At 37.9% G+C, this 24,918-nt stretch overlaps 1 protein-coding gene across 8 annotated transcripts in view; it reads right to left on the reverse strand.

Moving 5' to 3' along the window:
• LOC114043151 (regulation of nuclear pre-mRNA domain-containing protein 2) overlaps positions 1-24,918 on the reverse strand; it is a 91,208-nt gene that overhangs the window by 59,441 nt on the left and 6,849 nt on the right. For all 8 annotated transcript variants that reach the window (XR_003569065.1, XM_027862125.1, XM_027862124.1 and 5 more), the window contains exon 2: positions 574-703. Coding sequence is in view for 7 of the 8 variants with exons in the window: in XM_027862125.1 (XP_027717926.1) it covers positions 574-703 (130 nt within the window). In the remaining variant the exon portion in view is untranslated. The remainder of the gene's footprint in view (positions 1-573; positions 704-24,918) is intronic.

The following is a 24,918-nucleotide window of genomic DNA, read 5'->3' on the forward strand; positions in this document are numbered from 1 at the left end:
TCTACTGAATTACAAACTCAAAATATCTAAAACAGAATTCAGCATATTCCTCTCTAAACATAAATCTTCAAAAAATTCCCTATTTCTATTAAGTCATCACTATCCTTCTACTCTGACAGGTTTGCAACCTCATTGTCATCCTTGAGTCTTTCCTACGGATGAGTCATCTGGAATGCCAGTTGACAAGTCCTGTCTTTTAACTGATCTTCTTGCTTCTATCTAGTTGTTTTTCTGTCTAGTCTTAATCTCTCCACAAGGACAAGAAATACTTTATCAAAGGTTCTGCTAAATTCTAGGTCCACTATATCCCCAGAATTTTCCTCATCTACCACTTTGATAATCATATCAAAAAAGGATCCATTAAAGAAAAGTATTATTCTATGCACATGAAAATTATAAAGAAAATTATAAATGAGTAGACAAGCAACAAATACGTGGCACAACTTAAATAAATCATAACGGCAAATTATAAAATATAAGGGGAAAAATATCATTCAAGCAGATTCTCCTATTTTCTTGTCAGGTGCAAAAGGAAATTAGATTATAATTTTAAAAACTCAAAAGAATACTTACTTCACCAAAGAGGCAGCTTCAGGAAGCACTTCAGCAAATGATTCGCGGAATATGATTGCATTTTTCCGTTTGCAGTTCTGTATAACATCATTGGCCAGGTAAAAGAGATTCAGTCGGTGTGGAAAGGCAGCTAGAGATGAACGAAGATTTTTTTAAAAATTAGTACCTGTATGTGATATTACTGCACACAGTGTTTTCAAATGCATTCTAAGTGTGTCTATCTTCCATTTCATCAGGTTGATCTGATGGCAGTAAGACCAAATGGAGAGGTACTTTGATAACCTAATACCTGAATGAGCTGTTTTCTGGAGAAATACATGAAATTCTGAATGGTTATTATGGTATTTGACCATTTATCTTTTCAAGTAAATTAAAGCTATAATTTACAAAAGCAATGTAATCTACTTTCTGAAAAGTCAACAACTAATGCCTGAATATTTTAAGGTAACTTTAAGCTGTGACTAGTGAATACAGCAACTGAAATATCTGAAAGCTGACATATTATTTAGCTGGTAAAATTACTGAGAAAGTCCAAAGAATAAGTTCCTTCTCCCCAAGAACTTTTTGCCAGTGATATTCATCATGGAACCTGAGATTTTCCTGAAAAGAATAATCATAATGTCCAAACCAATACTAAAGCTTTAATGATCTAATAGTAAAGCTTTAATATAGAAAAGTAAAGAGCTGAACAAAACATATGTAATTCATAGGAATGCTTTGGTCAGTAGCTTATCTTGTCAGCTGCCATGGACCTAGTAATCTGGATCTAGGTCTTGATATGATGGAGGAGAAGAGGAAATCCAAAAAAGTATAGAACTTAGCTGCTAGTCATAGGACTCTGGGCAAGTCACTTAACCTCAGTAATAATTTCCATTGGAGTTTCCTTCACTGATGAAATTACAGATATAAACCCCACTCTTCCAACCCCTCTCCAACGACAAGCGCCACCAACAACCACCACCACCACCAACCTTGCTGGTGTCCTAAGAAAACTTAAAATCTAGCAGGAAAATGAGATGTATACATATTAAAAAAGATCAACCAAAAATACAAGGCAGGTTATTACCAAAGGAATAGTAGAATAGGGGTATATATGTTAATGGATAAATTAATACAATGAGACTAAGGAAATGCAGGTTTTAGTCTGTGTCTGGCCCCTTACTAGCTGTTGGGCAGCAAATTAACCTTTAATTTATTCACCTGTAAAATGAAAAGACTTAGAACAAAATACCTAAGATCCCTCCCAATTCTAGTTTGCAAGTATTAATGATCTAAATATTACAGGAACTAATAACTATTCCTGGAGTGGTCTGGAAGGCTTCAAAGAAGAATTGGGATTTAACATGAAAGGTAAATAGTAATTAAAAAATGCAAAGAAATGAGAACCATATTCTAATAAAATGAACTGGAGAGTAAAGATCATAATTTAGAAATGTGAAAACTAAAATGGAGAGGTTCTTTCTGAAGTAAAACAAAGAAGGGAAGGATGGAAAATTAATGACCTATTCTATTCAATGCAAAGCTTTTGCATAGGGAGATGGAAGGAATCGAAGCTTAGAAAATCATGTACTACTGCGGAAGATTTTTCAATATGGTGTGTTGTTTTAAGAGAAATGCCACAGAATCGTGTTTTTAATTATGTTATATTCAGAATTTGTATTAATGACTTGGATGATCACATTTTGTTGAATTATGATGACACAAAGCTGATATATGATATATATTTTTAGTTACTCAATAAACATGAAGCACTTACTGTGCAAGACACTGTACTAGATTTTTGGGACAAAAGGCAAAAAATAGAAGTCTATATAAATGAATTATTACTTCATAAACTCCAAGTAAATATATGTTGCTCCTTCTTGGCCATTTCCACACTTGAACTCCAACTATCATCGCCACCCACCCACCCCACCCCAGCCCAACTCTGGAAACCAGGCCTGATAGGTGAGCTACTGCTTTACCTTGCCTGTCACCAGAATTACAGATTGCCTCCCTTCACCCTGTCAAGCTCACCTTTTGTGTGTAGCAGCTACCCCTTTCAAGAATATAAGCTCTTTGAGGACAGGAATTATCTTGCTTGCTGTTACTTATATGCTTAGCACATAGTAAACACGCATTCCTCTTCCTTTGTTCATTTCTGTCTATCTATCTGTCATACTTGTCAAGGTTTTCATTTATCTTTGGTCTTTATTTGTGGTCATTCTGTGAATCTCAAACAATGACCTGAATAAGTAGTGTTCTCAAGAGTGAGAAGATCATTCACTGAAAAATGTCAAAATACTTGTATGCCTCCACTCCCTAAAAGTCTCTCCGTTTCATGACTAAGGGATACTACAATCTTCCCAGTCACCTAACTTCAAAACAGTCATCTTCTGACTACAAATTTTAGCTCCTTGTGTCAAATATCTATCATTTATTTTTTCTTTATCTCTCTCATCTCTTTTTCTTCCTTTCTACTCCTGACCTTACTACCCTTATGATCTTATGGTCTATCTACCTTCCACCTATCCTCCCACCTTTTTCTGCCCCTTCCAAGTCAACCAACACAGTCCTGCTAGACTAAACTTTTTACAAAACTATTTTGATTACTTAATTCCCTTACTAAAAACTATTTGTAGATTTTTCCACTGCAAATAAAAAAATCCAGACTTCTTAGTTTGACATACAAATACCTTCACTAAAAAAAAAAAATTTTTTTTTGGCAAGGCAATCAGGGTTAAGTGACTTGCCCAGGGTCACACAGCTAGTAAATGTCAAGTGTCTGAGGTCAAATTTGAACTCAGGTCCTCCTGACTCCAAGGTTGGAGCTCTATCCACTGCCCCACCTAGCTGCCCTGATCCCTTCACTATTTAGTCCTACCAACATAATGTGTTTCCTCTCAACTTAGCTGTTTTTTTCGCCCAATAAAGATGGGATAGGACCTGTGATTTCATTTGTATAGGAAACTCTTGATAAGGAAATGACTGATGTACCTCTATAAATGTTTTGTAACTTGTAGTCTCAAGAGAGTTGCTCGGGGCATGGAAGGTTAAATGATATCTCCAGGGAGATTCAGCCAGGATGAACCAAAGGTGGGACTTAAACCTAGGTCCTGCTGAGTCAGGCCAGCTTTTTCTATACAAAGACACATGGCCTCTGGCTTTTCCTAATGCCATCTATCCGTAGTGTAAAAATCTCATTCTCGTCCAACTAGTTGTAAATAATATCCATCTCATCACTTCATCTCATTTTGCCCTGGTCTCAGGTCTGGCAACTTTGTCATCTCTATGCTATATCTCCCCAAACGCTTTTACAAGGAAAGCAAACTGTAGAACAATTAACTTTTCACTTCAGCCCTAAGTCTGGGAAGGTCTTTAAATGTAAGTGCAGCTCATCTGTCAACATTATTTCTTTCCCCTTCTCCCTCCTGCAGCCCCAGATTAAGAAAAACATTTACAAAATTATTAACTCAGATAACTACCAATAAACATAATCATGAAAAGAAAATCACATATGAAACTATGTCAAGCTTATTTATTTTTTTTTACAAGTATATAGAATATTTAGAACTGTAACTCCAATACTTCTCTGTTAATATCTTTTGGAACTTCTTCTGTCTCTTCTGTATATGCTATAAATGTTTCATTAGTTCACCCCCCCCCTTTCTTTTGGCATTGCTATTACTACCCCTTCCCCAAACAAAGCAAAACAAAATTAAATGCTTTCCCTTCTAAAAATAAATAATAAAAAAGAGATCTACAGCTTGGCTATGTAAGAAAAAGTATGCCTCATTCTCCATTGCCAGTCTCTCACTGGAGTCATGGTTATCTAACAAACCGATGAGTTCTTAAGCCTTTGATATTATCTTATTTCATGATTAAGTAGTATCGAAATGTTGATTTAGGGGGAGTGTGGTACAGTGGATAGAGTGCTACATTTGCAGTCCTAAGGAAATGAATTAAAATCCTGTCAGATTTTTACTACCAATGTGACCCTGGGTAAGTCACTATCACCTCAGCCTCACCTGAAAAATGGGGATTATAATATCACCTAACTCATAAGATTATTTGTGAGGATCCAAGTAGACAATATATGCATAAATTAAACAGATCTGTAAATGTTAGCTGCCATTTAACTTGGATGATCCACTCAAATTCTGAATAGAATTTTCCTACTTCTTTATGCTCTACCAACAAATGTTGGCCCATAATTTGTAATTATTTTCATTGTGGTTGCTTTTTAATCTAACCAAATATTTATCTATAAGCATTGTAATAGGAAATAGCCAAATGTCACATGAATTGATGCTTTTTGTTTTTTTGGAATGTAAGATAAAACTGCCGATTCTTTTGTTTGCCTCTCCAAGGACAGCCTATAAGCTATCTTTCCAATTAGCTGAAACATCCTTCTATCTTCTTACTTTATAATTAGAAAATCAAGATCGACATGATTCAATTATTGCCATAGTATATTTACTCAGTTATCTGACACGCAAATTTTACATTTAGAGTACAAATTACAAAGCTAATGTTTAAAGAAGGTCCTTTTAGGACTGCATGAATTCTAGCACCTTCTGGCCCCTTTTCTGCCATTATCATTGCAGATCCAAGAACAGGGGCCATTTTGTATTTTTTTTTTCTTTGCTTTATGAGTTGCCATGGTCAAATAATTCACTACCAAGTGTCTGGTAAAGAGTGTCTACCTACTTAGCTAGGCTGAAGCTTGGGAAGCAGACAAAATCTTCTTACAGAGATGGATGGTGGAAGATTATGAACAATATTGACTCAAAACAATGAGAAGTAGAAAGAAAAAAGTTTAAAGTTAGTGTGACAAGAAACTCAACTAAGTAGAATCATTCAGAGGGCATAAAAGATGAAATTGGAAGGAAGACAATAAAAGAATGATGGAAAATATTGGAAAATATTTTTATAACAAAGTCTTCTCATCATTAAGACCATCGGAGTCACCACATTTGGATTCTATCAACACAGCCCCAGCAGTGCTTACAAAAATAAATGGAAACAGTATTGAAGAAAACAAAGACAGGGAAAAACGGGTTTATCAGTCTAAGGTTACACAGAGGAAGTCTATGCTGGAGGTGACATAATTTTGAAGGTGTTGAGGGATTAAATCTCAAGTCATCTGAGGGAGAAGAAGATAGCACAGGCACAGAAAAACATCTTGGATTTAGCTATTATAAAAAATAAAGGTTCCTGAGATCATCTTCTCATATCAGTAACTACAGACCCATGCCTACCTTTTCAACCATATAAATTTTTAACAAAAATAATTATATACAATGAATGCATTCAGGATGAGGATATTAGGAGGGAACAGAAGATTTTCCTAACTGATACTGTTAAGGAGCCCACATCTTTGCCACAACACTGATGGGGTCATGGGACCTGAACCCCTAAAAAAAGGGAAAGACCCTGAGTCCTTTAACTTTCTTACATATTTCAGCCTTGGCACTTTCCTGAGGCATCTGGCCCATCCCAGTATAATCCTTTCAACTGTCCTTTCATTATGGCCCTCTGACCCAGCCCAGGCTTTCACTGTCTATACCAGACCCACCCCAGGCTACTTGCTACTCCTTGATCCCATTCAGATTTTCTCAGTCTTTTTCTGTATTGCACGGATCTGTTAAGAATCTCGCCAGCCTAACTGGTATTATAATAAAACCTCACTACTCTGACTAAAAGAAGGCTTCATTGGTTGAATTCTTTCCAGCAGACCCGCCCTGTACCCTTCCAAGTAACCCCAAATAGCAATAACACAACTGACCCAAAGTCACAGAGAATACCCTGTGATTACTGACAACAAGAATGATTTGATTTGGTAGAGCAAAACGACTCATTAAGGGCTCTCTTCCAATAAAATGTCTCCCAGGTATACATAAAAATTACATAAGATTTCTTGAAAGATATAATAATAGAGATAACTTTGCTCACAGTGCTTGATCAAAGCTCTATGATCATAAATATCAAATGAAGCATAGAATAGGGAGATACATGTTCATCAAAGGTATTGAACACTAATGTGGGAGAGATATGGCAAAGTAAGGGTTGAGAAGGCATTCTCAGTAGATGGTGAGTTCTTTCTAATGCTCTTAACTGTGCTTTTTTTGCATCAAGTCCAAGAGTAGTCTAACTATTCAAATGAACAGACAACCCATAACTATCTCTCTATAGGTAGCAAATTTGTTCTCATCTTAAATCTTTTCCTCTTCCACTCATTTCAGTCCTGGCTTTCCTTGGCTACCCTTTTCAACACTAGCTGAAGTTTCACTCATTCTCCTAACTCACTAGTCAAGCTGAGGGAGTTGAAATACTCTTTGCTTCCTATTACCACTTCCAAGCTCACCCTCTACTACCACCACTTGATAACTTCTCCTACTTTAAGGTTCACTCCATCCCTATTTGCCACCCAATCAAAATAATGGTATTTGCTGTTGCAATAACTTTCCAGTGGCTCCTTCAGCATCTGGCATAAAATCTTCTGGCATATATCCCATCCTACTTTCCCAGTCTTTTTACACCTTACCTCCATATATTCTGGCCTCCTGGTTGTTCTTCACAAATGCTGTTTCCCAATGCTTAGAATTCTCTCCCTCCAAATTCCTTGAGCTTCCTTCAAGTTTCATCTAAAATTCCAACTTTAAATTTTTCCTGATCCCCCTTAATACTAGGGCCTTCTCTCTGTGGATTATCTCCAATATAACCTGCATATGGTTGTTTGTATATTGCTTTTCCAATCAGACTGTGAACTCCTTGCCAGAAGGCACTGTCTTTTGCCTTCAGTTTGTGTCCTGGGTGCTTAGCATAGTGCCTGGCTCAGAGTATGTGCTTAACAAATATTTACTGATTGGTGGCTGCCAGTAGGTTGCAGCACATTACAAACACAGAATTACCAAGAAGTGGACTAAAATATGTCATCAAAGAAATTTATGAGCAAAAAGACAGGCTTCTCAGGCAGTCAGCGGGAGGAATGAATGGACTGCTTTCATGCTTCACTGGAATCCTTAAAACATCAAAGGAAAGTAAAGAATTCTTCTCCCTGAGGCAGAATTGGATGGGTTGTGATCTTCATCACTGAAAGGCATACCCACCTCGATGAGATTACAGATCCATCTGAATATGTCAAAGACATCAATATTTTTCAACCCACTCAGGCTAACGACCTCGGAGTCATTTTCCATTTTTCTCTCTTGGAGTCACCAGTTTTCTTCAAAGTTGGGCTAAAGTACTAATCTTGAACCCAAAGTCTTTTCTGATTCTCCCCTACTATTAGTATCCCTCTCCCTAATTACTTTGTATTTCCCTTGTATATACACATATGTGAGACACAGCATACTGGAGTGAAGAGAAAACTGATCTCAAAGCCAGGAAAAGTGACATGAGTTCTAGCCCCACCTCTGACACACACTGCCTGTGTAAACCCTCAAGAAGTCAGTTAACCTTTAGTGCTCTAGGAAACTCCTTAAGGCGAAAAGTTGCAGAGAAGGTGGTGACTTGCATTGGTACATGAAGTCTCCTTACAATTAAATCATGGGTCCTTATGCCTTATGCCCAAGTGTACATATTGTTTCCCCTATAGATAACAAGTTCTATGAGGACAGGGAGGATTTCTTTTTTTGTATTTGTATCACTAAACACATAGATAGTTGGCAGACTAAAGTCTGGACCAAATCTTACCCTACCACTGAAGACAGTTTCTGTCTTCAAAGTGATTACATACTAATGAGAAAGAAAACATGTAAATAAATAGGTACATACAAGAGTAGATGGGAGGTAATCTTAGAGGGAAAAGCAGCTAGGGGAACTGGAAAGGCCTTCTGCAGAGAGGAAAATTTGAGCTGAGTCTTGAAGGAACCCAGGGATTCTAAGAAGGGAAGAGAATAGGGAGAATGACTCAGACTGGGAACAGTCAGTGTAAAGGTATGGAGATAGAAGAAAAAGTAGTAAAGTATAAAAAGACTGGAAAGATAGGAAGGGGTCAGGTGAAGAAGACCTTGAAATCTGAGGACTTCAGAATTGATGGGGGGGGGGGAGGTGATAAGGAGCCATTGGAGTTTACTGAGTAGGGAGATGATATGGTAAGACCTTAAAATCACTTTAGCAGCTGTGCAGAGCAGTGATGTCAAGCTCAAATAGAAATATATTCTTGCAACTTAGAAAAACCACACATTAACACTATCGTTTTGTTAAACATTTCCCCATTGAATTTCTGGAAAGCCACACGTCTGACATGTCTGGTGCAGAGGATGGACTAAAGTAGGGAGAGATTTGAGTCCCTGAAAGTGATTAGAAGACTACCTCATCAGTCTAGGAGAGAAGTGATAAAAGCTCAAAGTATGGAAGTGGTTGTGTAAGTGTCAAGAAAGGCACTGAGAAAGGTTGTGAAGGTATAGATGTGTGTTTGTGAGGTGAGCAGAAGTGAGAAGTGTAGAAGGGCACTGAGGGTGTGAGCCAGGCAAATAAGAGGAAGGTAGTGCTCTCCACAGTGACAAGGAAGGAGAGTTTTGGAAATGTTGAATTTCCTATAGATTATCAGTTAGAAATGTCTAATTGACAGTTGGAGATATGAGAGTGGAGCTCAGAAGAGATACTAGAGTTGGATATACAGATCTGTGATTCATGTGCATAGTGATAACTGAATCCATTTTTGGCAATAGAGTAAAAAGTAGAAGGCCCAAGAAAGAGCCTTAAAGGACACCCTGTGGTGTCCAAACTGAAAGAAAAACCACTGGGGCAGAGCTCTGAGCCAATAACCATTTATTAAAAGGACTGGACCCTTCAACGAATGGGACCTCAGATCTTCCTCATGATCTGAGATGCCCCCTTTCCTGGGGGTCTTAATTTTATAGTGTTTGATACCCTGAGATTCAGAAGAGGCAAAGTAAAATACAGAGTCTCACTGGTTAACAGCCCTTGCTTTTGACCTTCCAGAAGGGCCAGAAATGATGTATCAGCATAGGTGGTCACAGGATGGGCAAGGCAATGGTCATCTCTGGTCATAAGATGGGCCCCTCATGTTGGGTGAGAGAAGGTGGTCTGGAGATACAAAAATAAGTTGGGGGTCTTACCCTATCATGTCAAGACATTCCACCATGCTGGGCATAGTTACATACTCATCATCCAAAAGGGTGGAGGTGCTCTAATCTGAGCACTCACGGTTAGGCTAGTGAACTCTATAATAACCAGTGAGCTTTAGAATCAGTTAGTGAAGAGTGAACCTATAGCTGTAGTTTAAAGTTTGGGACCTAATATAAGAGAGAATCTATTTAACCATATCTATTTCTATATCTAAAATATGTATTAATATATGTGATTCTAATACTCATGTTAGTTGATTAGACTGACTAAAAATATTAGGAGATAAGTATAATACTAATAATTGCTCACAATCACTACTGCTATGGAATCACACTAAGGGTGTGACAAGAATGAAGATCCTGCGAAGGAGAATGAGAGGAATGGTCAGAAAGGCAGAAAGAGAACTTAGAGAGCAGTGACATGAAAACCCACAGAAGACAGAGTGTATAGGAAGAGAAGGTGAGCAGCGTCAGAAGCTTCAGAGAGATCTAGAAGTATGAGGACTAAGAAGAACCATTAGATTTGGTCATTAAGAAGTCATTGCTAACTTTGGAAAGAGCAGTTTCAATTGAAAATGTGTAGTGCTTGGCACATAGCAGATGCTCAATGAATGCCTGAAAGTTGATTTATCAACCTGATGGTTGTCTAGAGTAGGATGATCCAAGTACCATAATTATCACCACTCTAATCCACCTTCTACTCAGCAATCAAACTGTTTTTCCTGAAATGCAAGTCAGACTATATCCTCCCCCATTCTCCTTATTCATTCACCCCAATGGCTTCATCCAGGAAAAGAAGAGGAGTCAACAAACACTTACTAAGTGCCTATTCTATGCCAGGAACGGAATTGAGTGCTGAGGATACCGAAGAAAGATATACAACAGTCTCTGTGCTCAGTGAGCTCACAATCTAAAGAAGGAAGATAAAAACTGAAAACCTGGGTGACCAGAGGGGAGTGGTGGTAGTTGTGGTACAGGGAGGGTGTATCTATAATTGGGATGGGAAAAGATCCTAAGGTGCAAGCTACAAAGTTTCATTTTTCTTGCAGAATTATGAGTTTCTATAGGTTATGAAATCTAGGAGATCAGGCAAATTGGAAATGATTAAATGTAAAATTCAGTTCCTGGCTTTCAGAGTCCTTTATAACCTCACCCATTTCTACATGTCTAGTCCTCTTTTATCTTACTTTTCTCCATGTACTCTAATATCCAATAATATTAGCCTCTTTGCCATTCCTCTCTCCATGTCCCAACTCTGAGCACTTTTACTAGCTGTCCCCCAGGCCTGGAACACTCTCCCTCATTATTTCTACCTCCTGGTTTCCCTGGCTTCCTTCAAGTAGCAGATAAAGTCTCACCTTCCATGTGTAGGTCCCTATGTTTTCCACTCATAGCACCTTCCCTCTGAGACTTTTTCCATTCATCTTGTATGTAACATGGTTGTTTTCATGCTGTCTTTCTTCTTAGATGTGAGCTCCTTGAGAGCAGGGATGATGTTTTGCCTTTCTTTGTATCTCTAGTGCTTAGCATAGTACTTGGCACATAGCAGGTACTTAATAAATAATAGTTGACTGTTTAACCTACAGAAAAGACAACTTGATGGAAGTGGAGGGATGTTGAGATTATGTAACATAGTTTTACAAGTTCATATTCTTACCTAAATCCTAAAAGCTGAAAGGTTCACAGAATATCAGGTTTGGAGGGACCACAGAAAAATCTCAAGAACTGAAAAGGTTTAGACAGCTCTAACTGCAAAGTGACACAGTGCATAGAGTGCTGGGCCAGGAGTTAGGAAGACTTGAGTTAAAATCCAGCCTCAGACACTAGTTGTGTGACCCTGGGCAAGTCACTTAACCCTGTTTGCCTCAGTTTCCTCATCTGTCAAATGAGCTGGAGGAAATGGCAAACCACTACAGTATCTTTGCCAAAAATAAAAAAAATAAAAAATGGGGTCACAAAGAGTAGAACATGACTCAAATAACTGAATAACAAAGTGCTAAGTAGTTTTTGCTTAATTACTAAATATACTTATTACTTCTTTGCAAATTATACCTATTAACTCTTAGGCCAAGCAGAACAACTTTAATCCCTTTTCCATATGATAATTAGTCCTCTATGGTCCCCAAGTCTTGTCTTTTCTAAGTTAAACACCACCAGATCCTTGTATGGCATAATTTTCAGGGTGTTATTACCATTCTGATAAATGTCTAGATGCATTCCAGTTTCTCAATGTTCCTTCTAAAATGTGGCACCTAAAACAGATCACAATATTCTAGATGTGGTTCAGAACTGCAAGCTACAAGTGATCACTTGAATGAAAATATGCTCCAAATAACTGACAATAAGAGGAATGAAAATTAAAATAACTTTGAGGTTTCACTTCATAATGCAAACTGGCAAATAGGGTAATTTTGTTTCATTCTTGTTAGATTTATTTTAATAGACACTTTAAAAAAACAAACCATGCTGACAGAAGATTATGGTTTCATATACTATCTCCCTTTTTGTTCTCCTTTTGTGTATCAAAATTTTTGCATATGTTGATGGTTGATGATGACGACTCCTAATTAGAATTTTTTAAAAAATCCAATGTCAGTTTTTCTATCCTCAGCAGCATTTGATACACCTTCCTTCTAGACACTCTCTCATCCCTGGGTTTTTGAGAGATTGCTTTGTCATGTTTCTCTTCCTGCCTTGTCACATGGCTTCTTTTCAGTCTCCTTTGTAGGATGGAACATCACCCATGTTCCACTTCTACGTGTGGCAGTACCCCAGAATTCTGTCCTGGGTCCTCCTCTCTTCCCTCTCTATATGATAAGATAGCAGAAGACTCTTAATTCTCTACATTTAGTTCTTATCTTTCTACTAAGTTTTATTCCCCTATCTCCAACTGTCTGTTTGATATTTCAATCTGAATGTTCCACAGCCATCTTAAAGCTAACATGTCCAAAAGGGAACCACTATGTTAGCCTCTAAACCTACCCTTTCCCATCTTAATGTTCCTATTTCTTTTGAGAGAACCACAATACTCCCACATTCACCATCATGGATGTGTGCGCGAGTACACACACACCTGCTTATCCATTCCATTGCTGAGTTTTGTTGGTTCCATTTCATCAACATCGTATAACATCTGCTACAGAACTTCAACTGGGCCCTCACTGCTGTTAGGCAATCCTTCTATACCTGCCTTAGTTACTCTTACAAACCTTTTCATCTCTCCTCGAATTTCCCATGATCCCACCTCCACACCACCCCCCAGCAGAGAACCTCACCTCATATTTAAAAAAAAAAAAAAAAAAAAAAGAGGCCATGTGCCAAGCTCCCTCTTTCTCCTCTCATTTCACTCATATGTATTCTACTACTATCTTGTCCTTCATGCCTACTTCACATGATGAGGTGTCCTTATTTTTTTTTACCAAGGCTAACCCCTCTACCTGCTCAAGCAATCCCATTTCTTCTTGTCTCCTCCAACAGATCGCCCCCTCTGTCATTCCCACTATATTATTTTCAGTCTCTTCCTATCTAGTATCTAAAAACATGCTTATGTTTCCCTCATCCTGAAAAAACCTTCACTTCACCCTCCCATCCCTGATAACTATGGTCCTATATCTCTTCTGTCCTTAGTGACTAAATTTCTAGAAAAGGTCATCTGTAATCCATCTTTTGAAATTATTATTCTACTGAAACTACCCTCCTCAAAGTTATCAATGATCTCTTAGGTGCCAAATCCAACGGCCTTTTTTCTAATCTCATTCTCCTTGACCTCTCTGCAGCCTTTGACTCTTTTGATCACCCTTTCCTCCCTGATACTCTCTCCTCTCCTGGTTTTCCTCCTACCTATTGACTGGTTCTTCTCTTTCTCCTTTGCTAGATCTGCCTCCAGTTCACACCCTACAACCATAGATGTCCCTCAGGATCCTCTTCTCTTCTCCCTCTATACTATTTCACTTGGTGATCTCATCAGCTCTCATGGACTTAAATATCATTTCTATGCTACTGATTCTCAAATCTACCTATCCTGCTCTTAACCTGACAGCCAATCTTACATCTCCAATTGCCTTTCAGACATCTTGAACTAGATGAACTACCTTGAACTATCTTAAACTAAACATGTCCAATGGAACTTATTATCTTTCCCCCTAAACTCTTTCACTCTTCTCAGTCCCTCAAGGCTCACAACCTAACAATCATTCTGGACTCCTCACTATGTCTCACCACCCTCTCCCACCCCAAATCCAAACTGTTGCCAAGAACTGTTCATTTCACCTTTACAAATATCTCTCCAATATTTTCCCTTCTCTGCTCTGACACTGCCACGGCTCTGGTACTAGCCTCATCACCTCATGCCCGGGTTACTGAAATAGCCTGGAGGTAGGTCTGCCAGCTCTCCTCACTCCAATCTATTCTCTATTCAGCCATTAAACTGGTTTTCTTAAAGCACAAGTCTGACCACATCAGGCCCCTACTCGATAGACTTTAGAGGCTCCCTATGGCCTTCAGGATCAAACACAAAATCTTCTGCTTCATGTTCAAAAATCTTCTCTTCATAAAGCTCTATGCCCCTCCTATCCTCCCAGTCTTCTTCTATCTTACTTCCTGCCAAGTCTTCTTGGATCTAGTGACTCTGGCATTGCTGTTTCATGAACAAGACATTTCTCTGGCTGTCCCCATGCCTGGAATGTTCTTTCTTCTCATCTTTGCCTACTGCCTACCCCCAACCCCTCTTAATTCTAGTGTCTTCTCTCTGTTAGTTATTTCCTATTTACCCTGAATATAGCTTATTTGTATATATTTGTTTGTTGTTTCTCCCATTAGAATGTGACCTCCATAAGGGCCAAGAACTATCTTTTACCTTTTTGTAATTCCACAAAAGGCACAGTGCCTGGCACATAGTAGGTACTTAAATGTTTACTGACTGATCTCCATCAGTCTTCTATCAATACCACAATCACCCAAATTTAGTCTTTCATTTCCTCTTAACTGAACAATTGTAAAAACCTCCTAATTTGTATCCAGTCTCTCCCTGTCTATGATCCATCCCCCACAAAGGTGCCAAGATAATATTTCTAAAGCAATGACCACATAAATACCCAGCTCAAAAACCTTAAGTGGTTCCCCAATCTCCCTAGGATAGAAGACAAAACCATCTGATTTGGCGTTTAAAGCCTTTCATAATAAGGTTCCAGTGTACCTTTTCAGGTCAACCACACATTATTCCCCTTCATTCACTCTATACTTCAGCCATATGACATATATGACATTCCATCTTTCAGCTCTACACCTCTGTATAGGCTGTCCACCATATCTGGAATGCTCTCCCTCTTTAGCTGTGCCTCTCAGAATTCCTATCTCATTCAAGGTTCGGTTCAAGTGGCATCAAGAGATTTATCCTGATCCTCCAAGTTGTTAGTGCCCCTCAACGGCACTGTATATACTTATTTTGTATATATCTTGTAGGTCTTTATCTATGAACATGGTATTTCCCTAGTAGAATGCAAATTCCCTGAAGGCAGAACTATCAGGTTTTGTCTCCTTAACCCCAGCACCAACAGTGCCTGGCATAAGCTAGGTGCTTACTATATGCCTACTGATAATCACGTGGGTAAAAAATTCGGTGGGAAGGAGGAAGAGGGGGTACAAAGGGATAGGATCAAGGGCAGAAGTACAATGGTTGGCCCGACAGTGAGAAAGATCTACTTTGGAACAAAACTGAGGAAAACAGGAGATGTGATACGGCAATCTGAGGTGTGGGAATCAAGGAGGAGGTGTTCATAATGAATGACTTTATAAGGTAAAAATTCTTGGCTGAGAAGAAAAGAGGGAGTGGTATATTGGTGGTTTGAGGAGAAAAGAAAAGGTCTGAAATGTACTATGGAGTCTATTATGTTAGTTAAAGATATGGAGTAAAAGGTACCAATGAGGGTGCAATTAAGATTAGTTAGCACTAGTATGTAGTAGATACAGACAGGAGGGTCGTGAAAAGAGAGGGAGAACAGGCTAGGTACCAAAGAACTAGAGAAGAGTAAAGATGTTCCTTATTCTCACATAAGGAAAGAAGAGTAGAGGCTGCCAATGACAGAATAGGAGTCTGATTTTGATCCCTGATAAAATTCTACACCATATTATTAGAGAACTATTTGGTAAACATGTGGAAAAGGAAACGATAATTACAAAAAGCCAGAATAATGCTATCAAAAACCTGTCATAAGAGACTAATCTAATTTCTTTTTCTGACAGATTTACAAGACTGGTTTGGTGGACTGATGTCAGGAAAAAAGCAAAAAAGGTTGATTCAAGGATAGCACTATTAGGTACATATTCCAAAGAAGTCAAAGCCAAAGCCAAAGATAGAGGACACGTATATACAAAATACTTAAAGCAGTACTTTTTTTGTGACAGAAAGAACTGGAAACAATGTGTATGTCCATCAATTAGGGAATAACTGAATAGCTAAACAGTTGAATAACTGAATAGCTGAAGAAATACTGATATATGAATGTAACATATTACTGTGTTGTAAGAAATGACAATTATAGGGGGCAGCTAGGTGGCTCAGTGGATAGAGCACCGACCCTGAAGTCGGGAAGACCTGAGTTCAAATCCGGCCTCAGACCAAACACTTGACATTTACTAGCTGTGTGACCCTGGGTAAGTCACTTAACCCCAATTGCCTAAAAAAAACCCAAAAAAACAAACAAACAAAAAAAAAACCAACAAAAAAATACACACACATACACACAAAAACAAAACAAAAAAAGAAATGACAATGATTACAAATTCATGGAAACCTGAAAGACTAATGCAAGTGAAGTGAGCAGAACCAGAACAATTCACACAATGACCACAATAAGTAAAGGAAGGCAACTCTGAAAGACATCAAAATTCTGATCAATGCAGTGACCAATCATTCTTCAACAAAATTGATCATAAAACTTGAATTCTATCTGTTGGTTCTCCATCTCATGACTCCAGGAATTCTCTTTGGCTGTTCCCCCACGTCTAGAACACTCTCCCTCCTCCCCTCTGACTACTGACCTCCTTGACTTCCTTTAAGTTCCAACCAAAATCTTAACTTCTACAGGAAGCCCAATCCCTCTTAATTCCAGTGCATTCCCTCTGTTAATTGTCTGCTATTTTAATCCTGTATATAACCTGCTTTGTAGATAGTTGTTTGCAAGTTGTCTTCTCCATTAGATTGCAAGCTTCTTGAGGGCAGGGATTATCTTTTGCCTCTTTTTGTATTCCCAGCCCTTAGCACAGTCCCTGGAACATAGTAGGCATTTAATAAATGTTTATTGATTGATAAACGTAAAGAATGAGACACTTAAAAGTTTATAGTTTTGAGAAAAAAATAAATAAAATTTATAGTTTTAGGGGTATAACAAATTTCCAAGGAATTGCTGTTCAGTCTTTTTCAGTTGTGTCCCAACTCTTTCACAACCTCATTTGGAGTTTTTTGTTTTGGAAAAGATAATGGAGTGGTTTGTCACTTCCTTCTCTAACTCATCTGACAGATGATGAAACTGAAGCAAAAGTTACATGACTTGCCCAGGGTCACATAGCTAGTAAGTGTCTCAGGCCAGATTTGAACTGGGAAAGATGAGTGTTTCTGATTCCAGGCCCCGTATTCTATCCACTGTGTCATCTAGCTGTACCAAGTTAATAGAATTAGAAAAAATAATTTAAAATTTTATTTGGAGGAAAAAAAGATCAAGAATCTCAAAGGAAATAATTTGTGGTATAATGTGGCATTAAAGGCCCTTTACAATTTGACCTAAATTATCTACCTCATCTCACTAATTAATCCTTCATTATCAACATCATAAACAATATCTGATATGCCCATTATACCATACATTATTTACAAAGTACTTTATATCCAATTATTTCATATAACCTTTGTTGACAACTCTCTGAAATAGGTTCTGCAAGTATTATCTAATTTTTCAGATAAAGAAATAGAATCAGAGAAATTAAGTGACTTGTTCAAGTTCACATAGCCAGTAGGTGGCAGATACTGGAGAATATGAATCTATATCCTGACCATAGATACAATTCTTTTCAAAACATTACACCACTGGAAAAACTATATTTGAACCTGAGTCCAGTCAAACTATTTCCCAGAACATAACACTCAAATCAGAAAGTCAGAGTCTATACATATTTATTAAGCACCTACTATGTGCCAGGCTCTGTGCGAAGCAGAGAGGATGCAAAGAAGGGCATAAGACAGTTCCTGCCCTCAAGAATCTCACAATCTAATGGGGGAGACAACAGATTTTTTAAAAGCTAAAAAGGAGGGGGAGAGGCTACCCAGGGAGAGGATTAGGGATGATGAGACTGCAAGCCAGCATGGGAAATGATTTCAGGAGGTATGAGTTTTCTAGATGATTTCATCTGATGAATGTCTGGAGATGATAAAATACAAGAAAGTAGTTTGGTGGGAAATGATAGCAATTTCCTGGATGCTATCCTTAAATAGTGGAGGATCTGGGAGGAGCTCTCCAAAGCCCATCCTCCACTGTTCTCCAATCATATTTCTTATATATTGCTGCCTCTACCTTTGTTCATGCTGTTCCCTCTTTTAGAATCAACTCCTAACCTCCACTTGTTGAATCCTATCTAACTTTCAACAGCGCAAGCCAAAAGTAATTTCCTCTACAAAACCTTTTATTATATTTTGAGCTAGAAGTAATCTTTCATTCAGGTCTGACCATATCCCTTCCCTACTCAAGAAACTCCAGCGGAACTCGTTATCCATAGAATCAAATACGATTATTTTGGCATTTAAAGCCTAAACCCAGTTCTATTTGTTACAAGGGATGGCTCTCTGGAGAGGACAGAAAGTTATATTTGTAAATAAAGGTGATATAAAAACAAAAGCTATCAATAAAAATTTAAAACAAAACAAAAACAATCTGAAACTCATCATTCTGTAAAATAAAACCAACTGGGAAACACATCTCCTCAGATCATTTCCTACCTGGCTCATGACCTCATCATCCCCTATCTCCTTTTTACCCTGCTGGGTAACCTCCCCTACCTTCAGCTGTTTTTTAAAACTGTTGTCTCCCCCATTAGACTGTGAGCTCCTTGAGAGCAGGAACTGTCATATCTTTCTTTGCATCCCTAGTGCTTAGCACAGTGCCTTGCACATAGTAGGCACTTAATAAATATGCATCAACTCTCACTTTTTGATTTTAGTGATGTGTTCTGGGAAATATTTGACTGGACTAAAGTTCAAATACAGCTTTTCCAGTAGTGTGATGTGAAAAGGACTGGATCTAAAACCAGAAAACGGATTCGCATTCTTCTGAATCTGTCACTTACTAACCTACATTACTCACCATTAAATCTACAGTCCAGTCAAACAGACCTTGCTTTTCCTCACACACAATATCTTGCCTTCTAAATTTTTATTTGTTTCTAAATGTATTTATATTCTGTCCTTCCCAAATCTTTTCCTCATCAGAGAAAAAAATAAACATCAACAAAACCAGACCCCAAAACAAATAATAAAACTTATCATAAATATGTATAGCCCAGCAAAATGAATTCACACATCAGCTATGGCCAAAAATATATGCCTTTCTGCAGTTTTGGTTTATTACTTCTCTGGCAGAGAAGGTGAGTTGCACATTTCATCTTAAATCTTCTGGTTTTTCATTATGCTGATCAGAGTTCTAAAGTTTTCAAAGTTGTTTTTCTCTATAACATTATTGTCATTACATAAATTGTTCTCCTAGTTTTCCTCATTTTGCTCTGCATCAGTTTATAAAAGCTTTTCTAGTTTTCCTTGGAAACTGATCACTTAGTCATTTCTTATGGTCCAGTCAATATGTTCCTATATCATAATTTGTTTAACCAAACCCTAAAAGAGAGACTACAAACTACAAAAAGAGTGACCATAAATATTTCTGTACTCATTTGTTCCTTTTCTCTTTCTCTGATCTTGTCTTGGCCTTTTCACAAGTTTCCCATGCCTGGAATTCATTTGCTCCTTAAATACCCCTCCTTTGAATCCCTAACTTCTTTTAAAGTTCTGCTCAACCATTACCTTCTTCCAAATAAAGCCTGTCCTGATTCTTCCAGTTGCCAGAACCTCTCCCCTCACCTGTATTACCTTGTCCCTAATGTGCCATAAATTGTCTCCTCCAACATAATTTAGCAAGCTCATTAGGGGCAGAAACCATCTCATTTTTAACTTTGCATCTGCAGTGCCTAGCATAGTATCTGCATACTATAGGTGCTTAATAAATGTTTACTGATTGAAATTCTGAATTACTAAAGTATTTTTGTCATACCAACCTTGGCTCTTACATACTGATGTTTACATGTCTTTTCTGCTACTAAACTTCTTGAAGGCAAAAAAAGTATCTATATATCTTCAGCATAGTGTCTTACACATCTAAGCACTCAAACACATCTTGGTGGCATGAAAGCACAAATTCTTTATGATATATTTGGCCATATGAATTTTTGACAAAAATTCCTTAAGAAAAAACACCAGCACATTAATATTGATTCATCACCATGTATAGAGAACTATCAGAATACTCATAGCCCAAAGAAGTCAGTGATAAGAAGAAAGTTTCCATATACACCAAAATATTTGCTGCAGCACTTTTTTATGAGAGTAAAGAACTGGGAACATGGCCAAATTGTGATACATGAATTTAATGGAATATTTCTGTGCTGTAATAAACAGTGAGTATGATATATACAAGAAGCATGGAAAGATTTGCATAAACTGATGCAGACTGAAGTAAAGAGAGCCATGAAAGTAACGTCTACAATGACAACAATGTAAATGAAAGAATGATCGCAAAACAACCAAAGGCTAAATGATACAAAAGTACAAAAAATTAGCATGACTCCAAAAAAGAGATATGAGAAAATACTCTCATTTCACTCCTTTGCTGTGGTCATCATGGTTTAATTAGTTTTGCTGATTTTCCCACCTCTTCTTAAAAAAATTCTCTGTTCCATGGGATGGCTCTCTGGAAAGGGAAGGGGAAGCAATACTGGGAGAAGTTTTAGTGATGTTAAAAAAAAAAAGCTATTAATAACTTTTATATATAGCACTTATTATGTGTCGGGCACTGTGCTAGGTGTTTGCTTTATCATTATGATCTCATTTGATTCTCATAATAACCCTGAGAGATAGATGCCATTATTACCCCCAATTTACAGATGAGGAAATTGAGGCAGACAGCAGTTAAGCGACTGGCCCAGGGTTATTCAGCTAGTCAGTGCCTGAGGTTAGATTTGAATTTAGGTCTTCCTGACTCCAGACCCAGTGTTCTATCCACTATGTCCCTGAGCTGCCTTGCACATATTGATAAAAACACATTTTTAAAAACCAAGTTATGGTACATGAATGTAATAGAATATTACTGTGCTGGACAAACTGACAAATATAAATACAGAGAAACATGGAAAGGTTTGTAAGAACTGACGTAAAGTGGTATCAGCAGAACCAAAAAACAATATACACGCTGCAACAATGTAAACGGAAAGAACAAGAAGCAATACAATTGAATGCTACAAAATTATAATGACCAAGCTGGGACTTCAATAATAAATAACAGAAGGCATCCCCCTACCTTCACTGTGGAATTCTACATCTATGTCAGATGTGTTAGTAGTTTTGCTGAACATCTTTCATTATTGGTATTCTTATCGGTAAAATGAGAGGGTTGGTCCCAAATACCTCCAAAGCCCAGCTCTAAATCTTATGACCCAATGACAGGTACAATGGGAATAATAATAATCCTTGTCCCCATCTTCCTCATAGGGTGATCTTTGCTATGAAATGATAATGTATGCAAACTTTCCCCCCTAAAACTAAAGCAGTAAATTTATATCAAAGCTGTTATTCAATTACTCTGTAAGTATTTATGGAAGCTCCTGCTATAGGCTAAGGGAGGTAGGATGATAAGTTCCGGGAGTATAAAGTAACATGTGTCCCTGCTCTCTAAGGAGCTTAGATGGGGGGGGGGGGGGGGGGGAAGAGGTGCAACATGTGAAAACGTAAAAATGTATGCAGAATATATACTGTGTAGTTTTGGGAAGAAGAGAAGTAGAAGTGGGGTGGGGGTGAGGGTGAAATAAGGAAGGGCTTTATGTGGAATGTAGTTCTTGAAGGAAACAAGGGATTTCAAGAAATGGAAATGAGGAAGAAGAGAATTCCAGTCATGGAAGAGTCATAGTTAATGGGGTATCACGTGTGTATTATAGCAAGCAGACAGTAAAACTAGAACACCTGGCACATGGAGGGGAGCATTGTAGAAGAACACTGAATTTGGGGCCTAGTTATCAAGACTGTCAGGCCAAAAAAAGTATTTACATCTGATCCCAGAAATTGAGAGGGAGGCTCTGGAGTTCATGGAGTAGGGAAGTGACATGTGCTTCAGGAAAGTCACCTTGACAGCTGTGTGGAAGACAGACTGGAGTTGGGACAGACATAAGCAAAAGATGCTGTGATGAAAGAAATGACAAGACTTAGCAACTGATGGTATGTCGGGTGAAGGGGAACGAGGAGACGAAGACAACATCAAGATTGCAAACCTGGGTGACTGGAAGGATGGTCATGCCCTTGACAAAAACAGGGAAGTTTGGGAGAAGAATAAGTTTTGGGAGAAAAGGTAATGAATTCTGTTTTGAACATATTGAACTTGAGATGCCTAAAGGATATCTAACTTGAAATGTTTCACAGGCAGCTGCTGATATAGGACTGGAGTTCTAGAGAGAGGGTAGAGTTAGAAATACAGTTCTGGGAGTTATTTGGATAAAAATGATAACTGAACCTGTTACACTGTCCCTGTAAAAATCGAAGGAAAAAAAACCAACCCTGAAATATAAAATTTCTCAAAACAACTTTAATTCTTACCAGAGTACTTTTTGAAAAACAGAGCAGCTTTGGAATTATTATTTCTTATTATAAAAAGAAGACATAACTCTCTCTATGCCAAACCATACAATTTTCATGTCTAATAACACACTAATACAACTAAAAATCAACATAATGATTTGATGTCCTGACAAACAAATGTGGAACTCCAAGCCAAGGCAGTGTGAAAATACGTCCTTGTGGTGAATTTTATTGACATCACTGAGTTCTTTACACATACTAAACTATTAAACCTCAAATCACCATAGGAATCAATAACTAAAGGTGTTTTTCAGATGAGTGAAAACAGGTAAATTGCATCTTATAAACAACTAATTCAGACTTTCCACCCAGAATGAAAAGTATGCTGCCCAGCTCTACCATACTTACTACTTCAGCAAAACCTTGAAGTTCCCACCAGATTGAATAATGATCAAGAAACTGATGAGAAACTATAACGACATCATCCACCCTAGAATTGTACATAAAAGTTGCCAGAAGTCTGTGGGCAATAGGAAAAGGGACCAATCAAGCAAAGTGAGCACTGTGTGATTAGAGATAGACCAGGTGTGAACTTTGCAAGAATCTATATCTGGTGGCAAGAGTAGAGGACTCCCCCCCCTACAAAACCCTGGAGCAGTGACCTTGGAAGCCCCAGAGAGACCACGGGCTCTGTGGTCTCTAACATTCTGTCCTAAGATACATGTGGGGGGGGAAGGGGGGATGGAGAGACAGAGGCAGATCCCTGAACATCTAGCATGCTCAACCTCAAAGGGGTGGGGCGGCGCCTAATCCCAGGAGGTAGAGATCAGTATAAGAACCCAGGGCTACACCAAGAAGGCTGACCAACTACTCAAAAGTATAAGAGGGAGGAAGGGAGGGAAGACTGATCCTAGCACAAAGTAATAATTCAGGAACTAAAGCTGAAGAAGGTAGCACATTTAAAAAAAAAAAAACATCACCCAGTATCAAAAATTACTGCAAACCCAGAGCTTTCTTAAAGGAGGGAGCACAACTGCAAGCAGAGACCCAAAAGGAAAAAATGAATTTTCCAAAAAGACTACATGAATATCTAAAGGAAAAGAGGCAAAATAGATTTTAAAAAGTTTTTAAGGAAAAGAATTGGAAGGACAATGAGAGGCTTAGAGGAAAAAGACCTTGGGTAAAAAAAACCTTACTCAAGAAATGGAGTCCCTGAAACCTAGAAGAAAGCAAATAGAAATCGATGACTATCTGAGACAGTAAAAAAAATCACAACAACATCAAAAGAATTAAAAGATACAAGAAAGTAGAAGATACTTAATATTAAAAAAACTGACCTGCAAAACAAATCAGGAAGAGAATTTAAGAATCATTGGGTTCCCTGAAAACAATGTTTTTGTTGGTGTGTGTGTGTGGTGTTTTTTTTTTTTTAAGCCTGGACACTATGTTTCAAGAAATCAAATGAAAACTGCTCAAATCTATTAGAACCACAGGGCAAAGTAAAGATAGAAAGAATCTACTGATCACTTTTCAAAAGGAACTCCAAAAGGAAAATTTCCAAGAATTTCACAGTCAAAACCCAGAACTCCCATGTCAAAGGAAAAATACTGCAAATGTACAGAAAGGAGCAGTTCAAGTACCAAGAAAGCACAGTTGAGACCACATAAGAGCTGTCAGTTTCTACTAAAAATGAGAGATTATACAATATTCCGAAAGGCAATATAGGCTTACAACCAAAAATAGCTTACCCTGCAAAGCTAAGTATAATTCTGAGAGGGAGGAAGGAGGCAAATAGACTTTTAATCAAATAGGGGTCCTTTAAATATTTGAGATGAAAAGACCAGAGATATGTAGGAACTTTGAAATACAAACCCAAGAGTCCAGAGAAATCTAAAAGTTATTGGAGCAATGGAAAGGTCTATATAATGTGGTGCTGACTAAGAACAATTCCAATAGGTGGAAGAGATACAAGTGTCCCTTAAAAACCTTAATGTATTCAAAGGGTATTGAGAGAGTCAAATAAGAAAAACAGAGATCCTGAGGGTAGAGAAAAAGAAGTGATGGTAAAAGGAGGAATATACTAATGAATTGTATGGAAGCTAAAATGGAAGCACAGACCAACAGGACAGCTCTGAAAGCAACGTGGAATTTATTATGGAAGTCCTCTTGTGTTCCTTTCATGCATCCTAATCAATAATTAACCCTTAATAAAGGATATTTTAATTGATTGGCCAGGGCCAGGAAGTCAAACAGAGTTTTTTATGTTAACTATTCATGAATGGCAGGAAGCTCAGACAAGATAAAACTATTTGGAAATGAGGGTAAAACCTCAAAATATCAACCTGGATCCCTAAATAAATTCAATACTACTTTTTTATTTATATATAAACC

This window comes from Vombatus ursinus, unplaced genomic scaffold (genome assembly GCF_900497805.2).
Source record: "Vombatus ursinus unplaced genomic scaffold, bare-nosed wombat genome assembly UNPS02014768.1, whole genome shotgun sequence".
Taxonomy (NCBI): Eukaryota; Metazoa; Chordata; class Mammalia; order Diprotodontia; family Vombatidae; genus Vombatus; species Vombatus ursinus.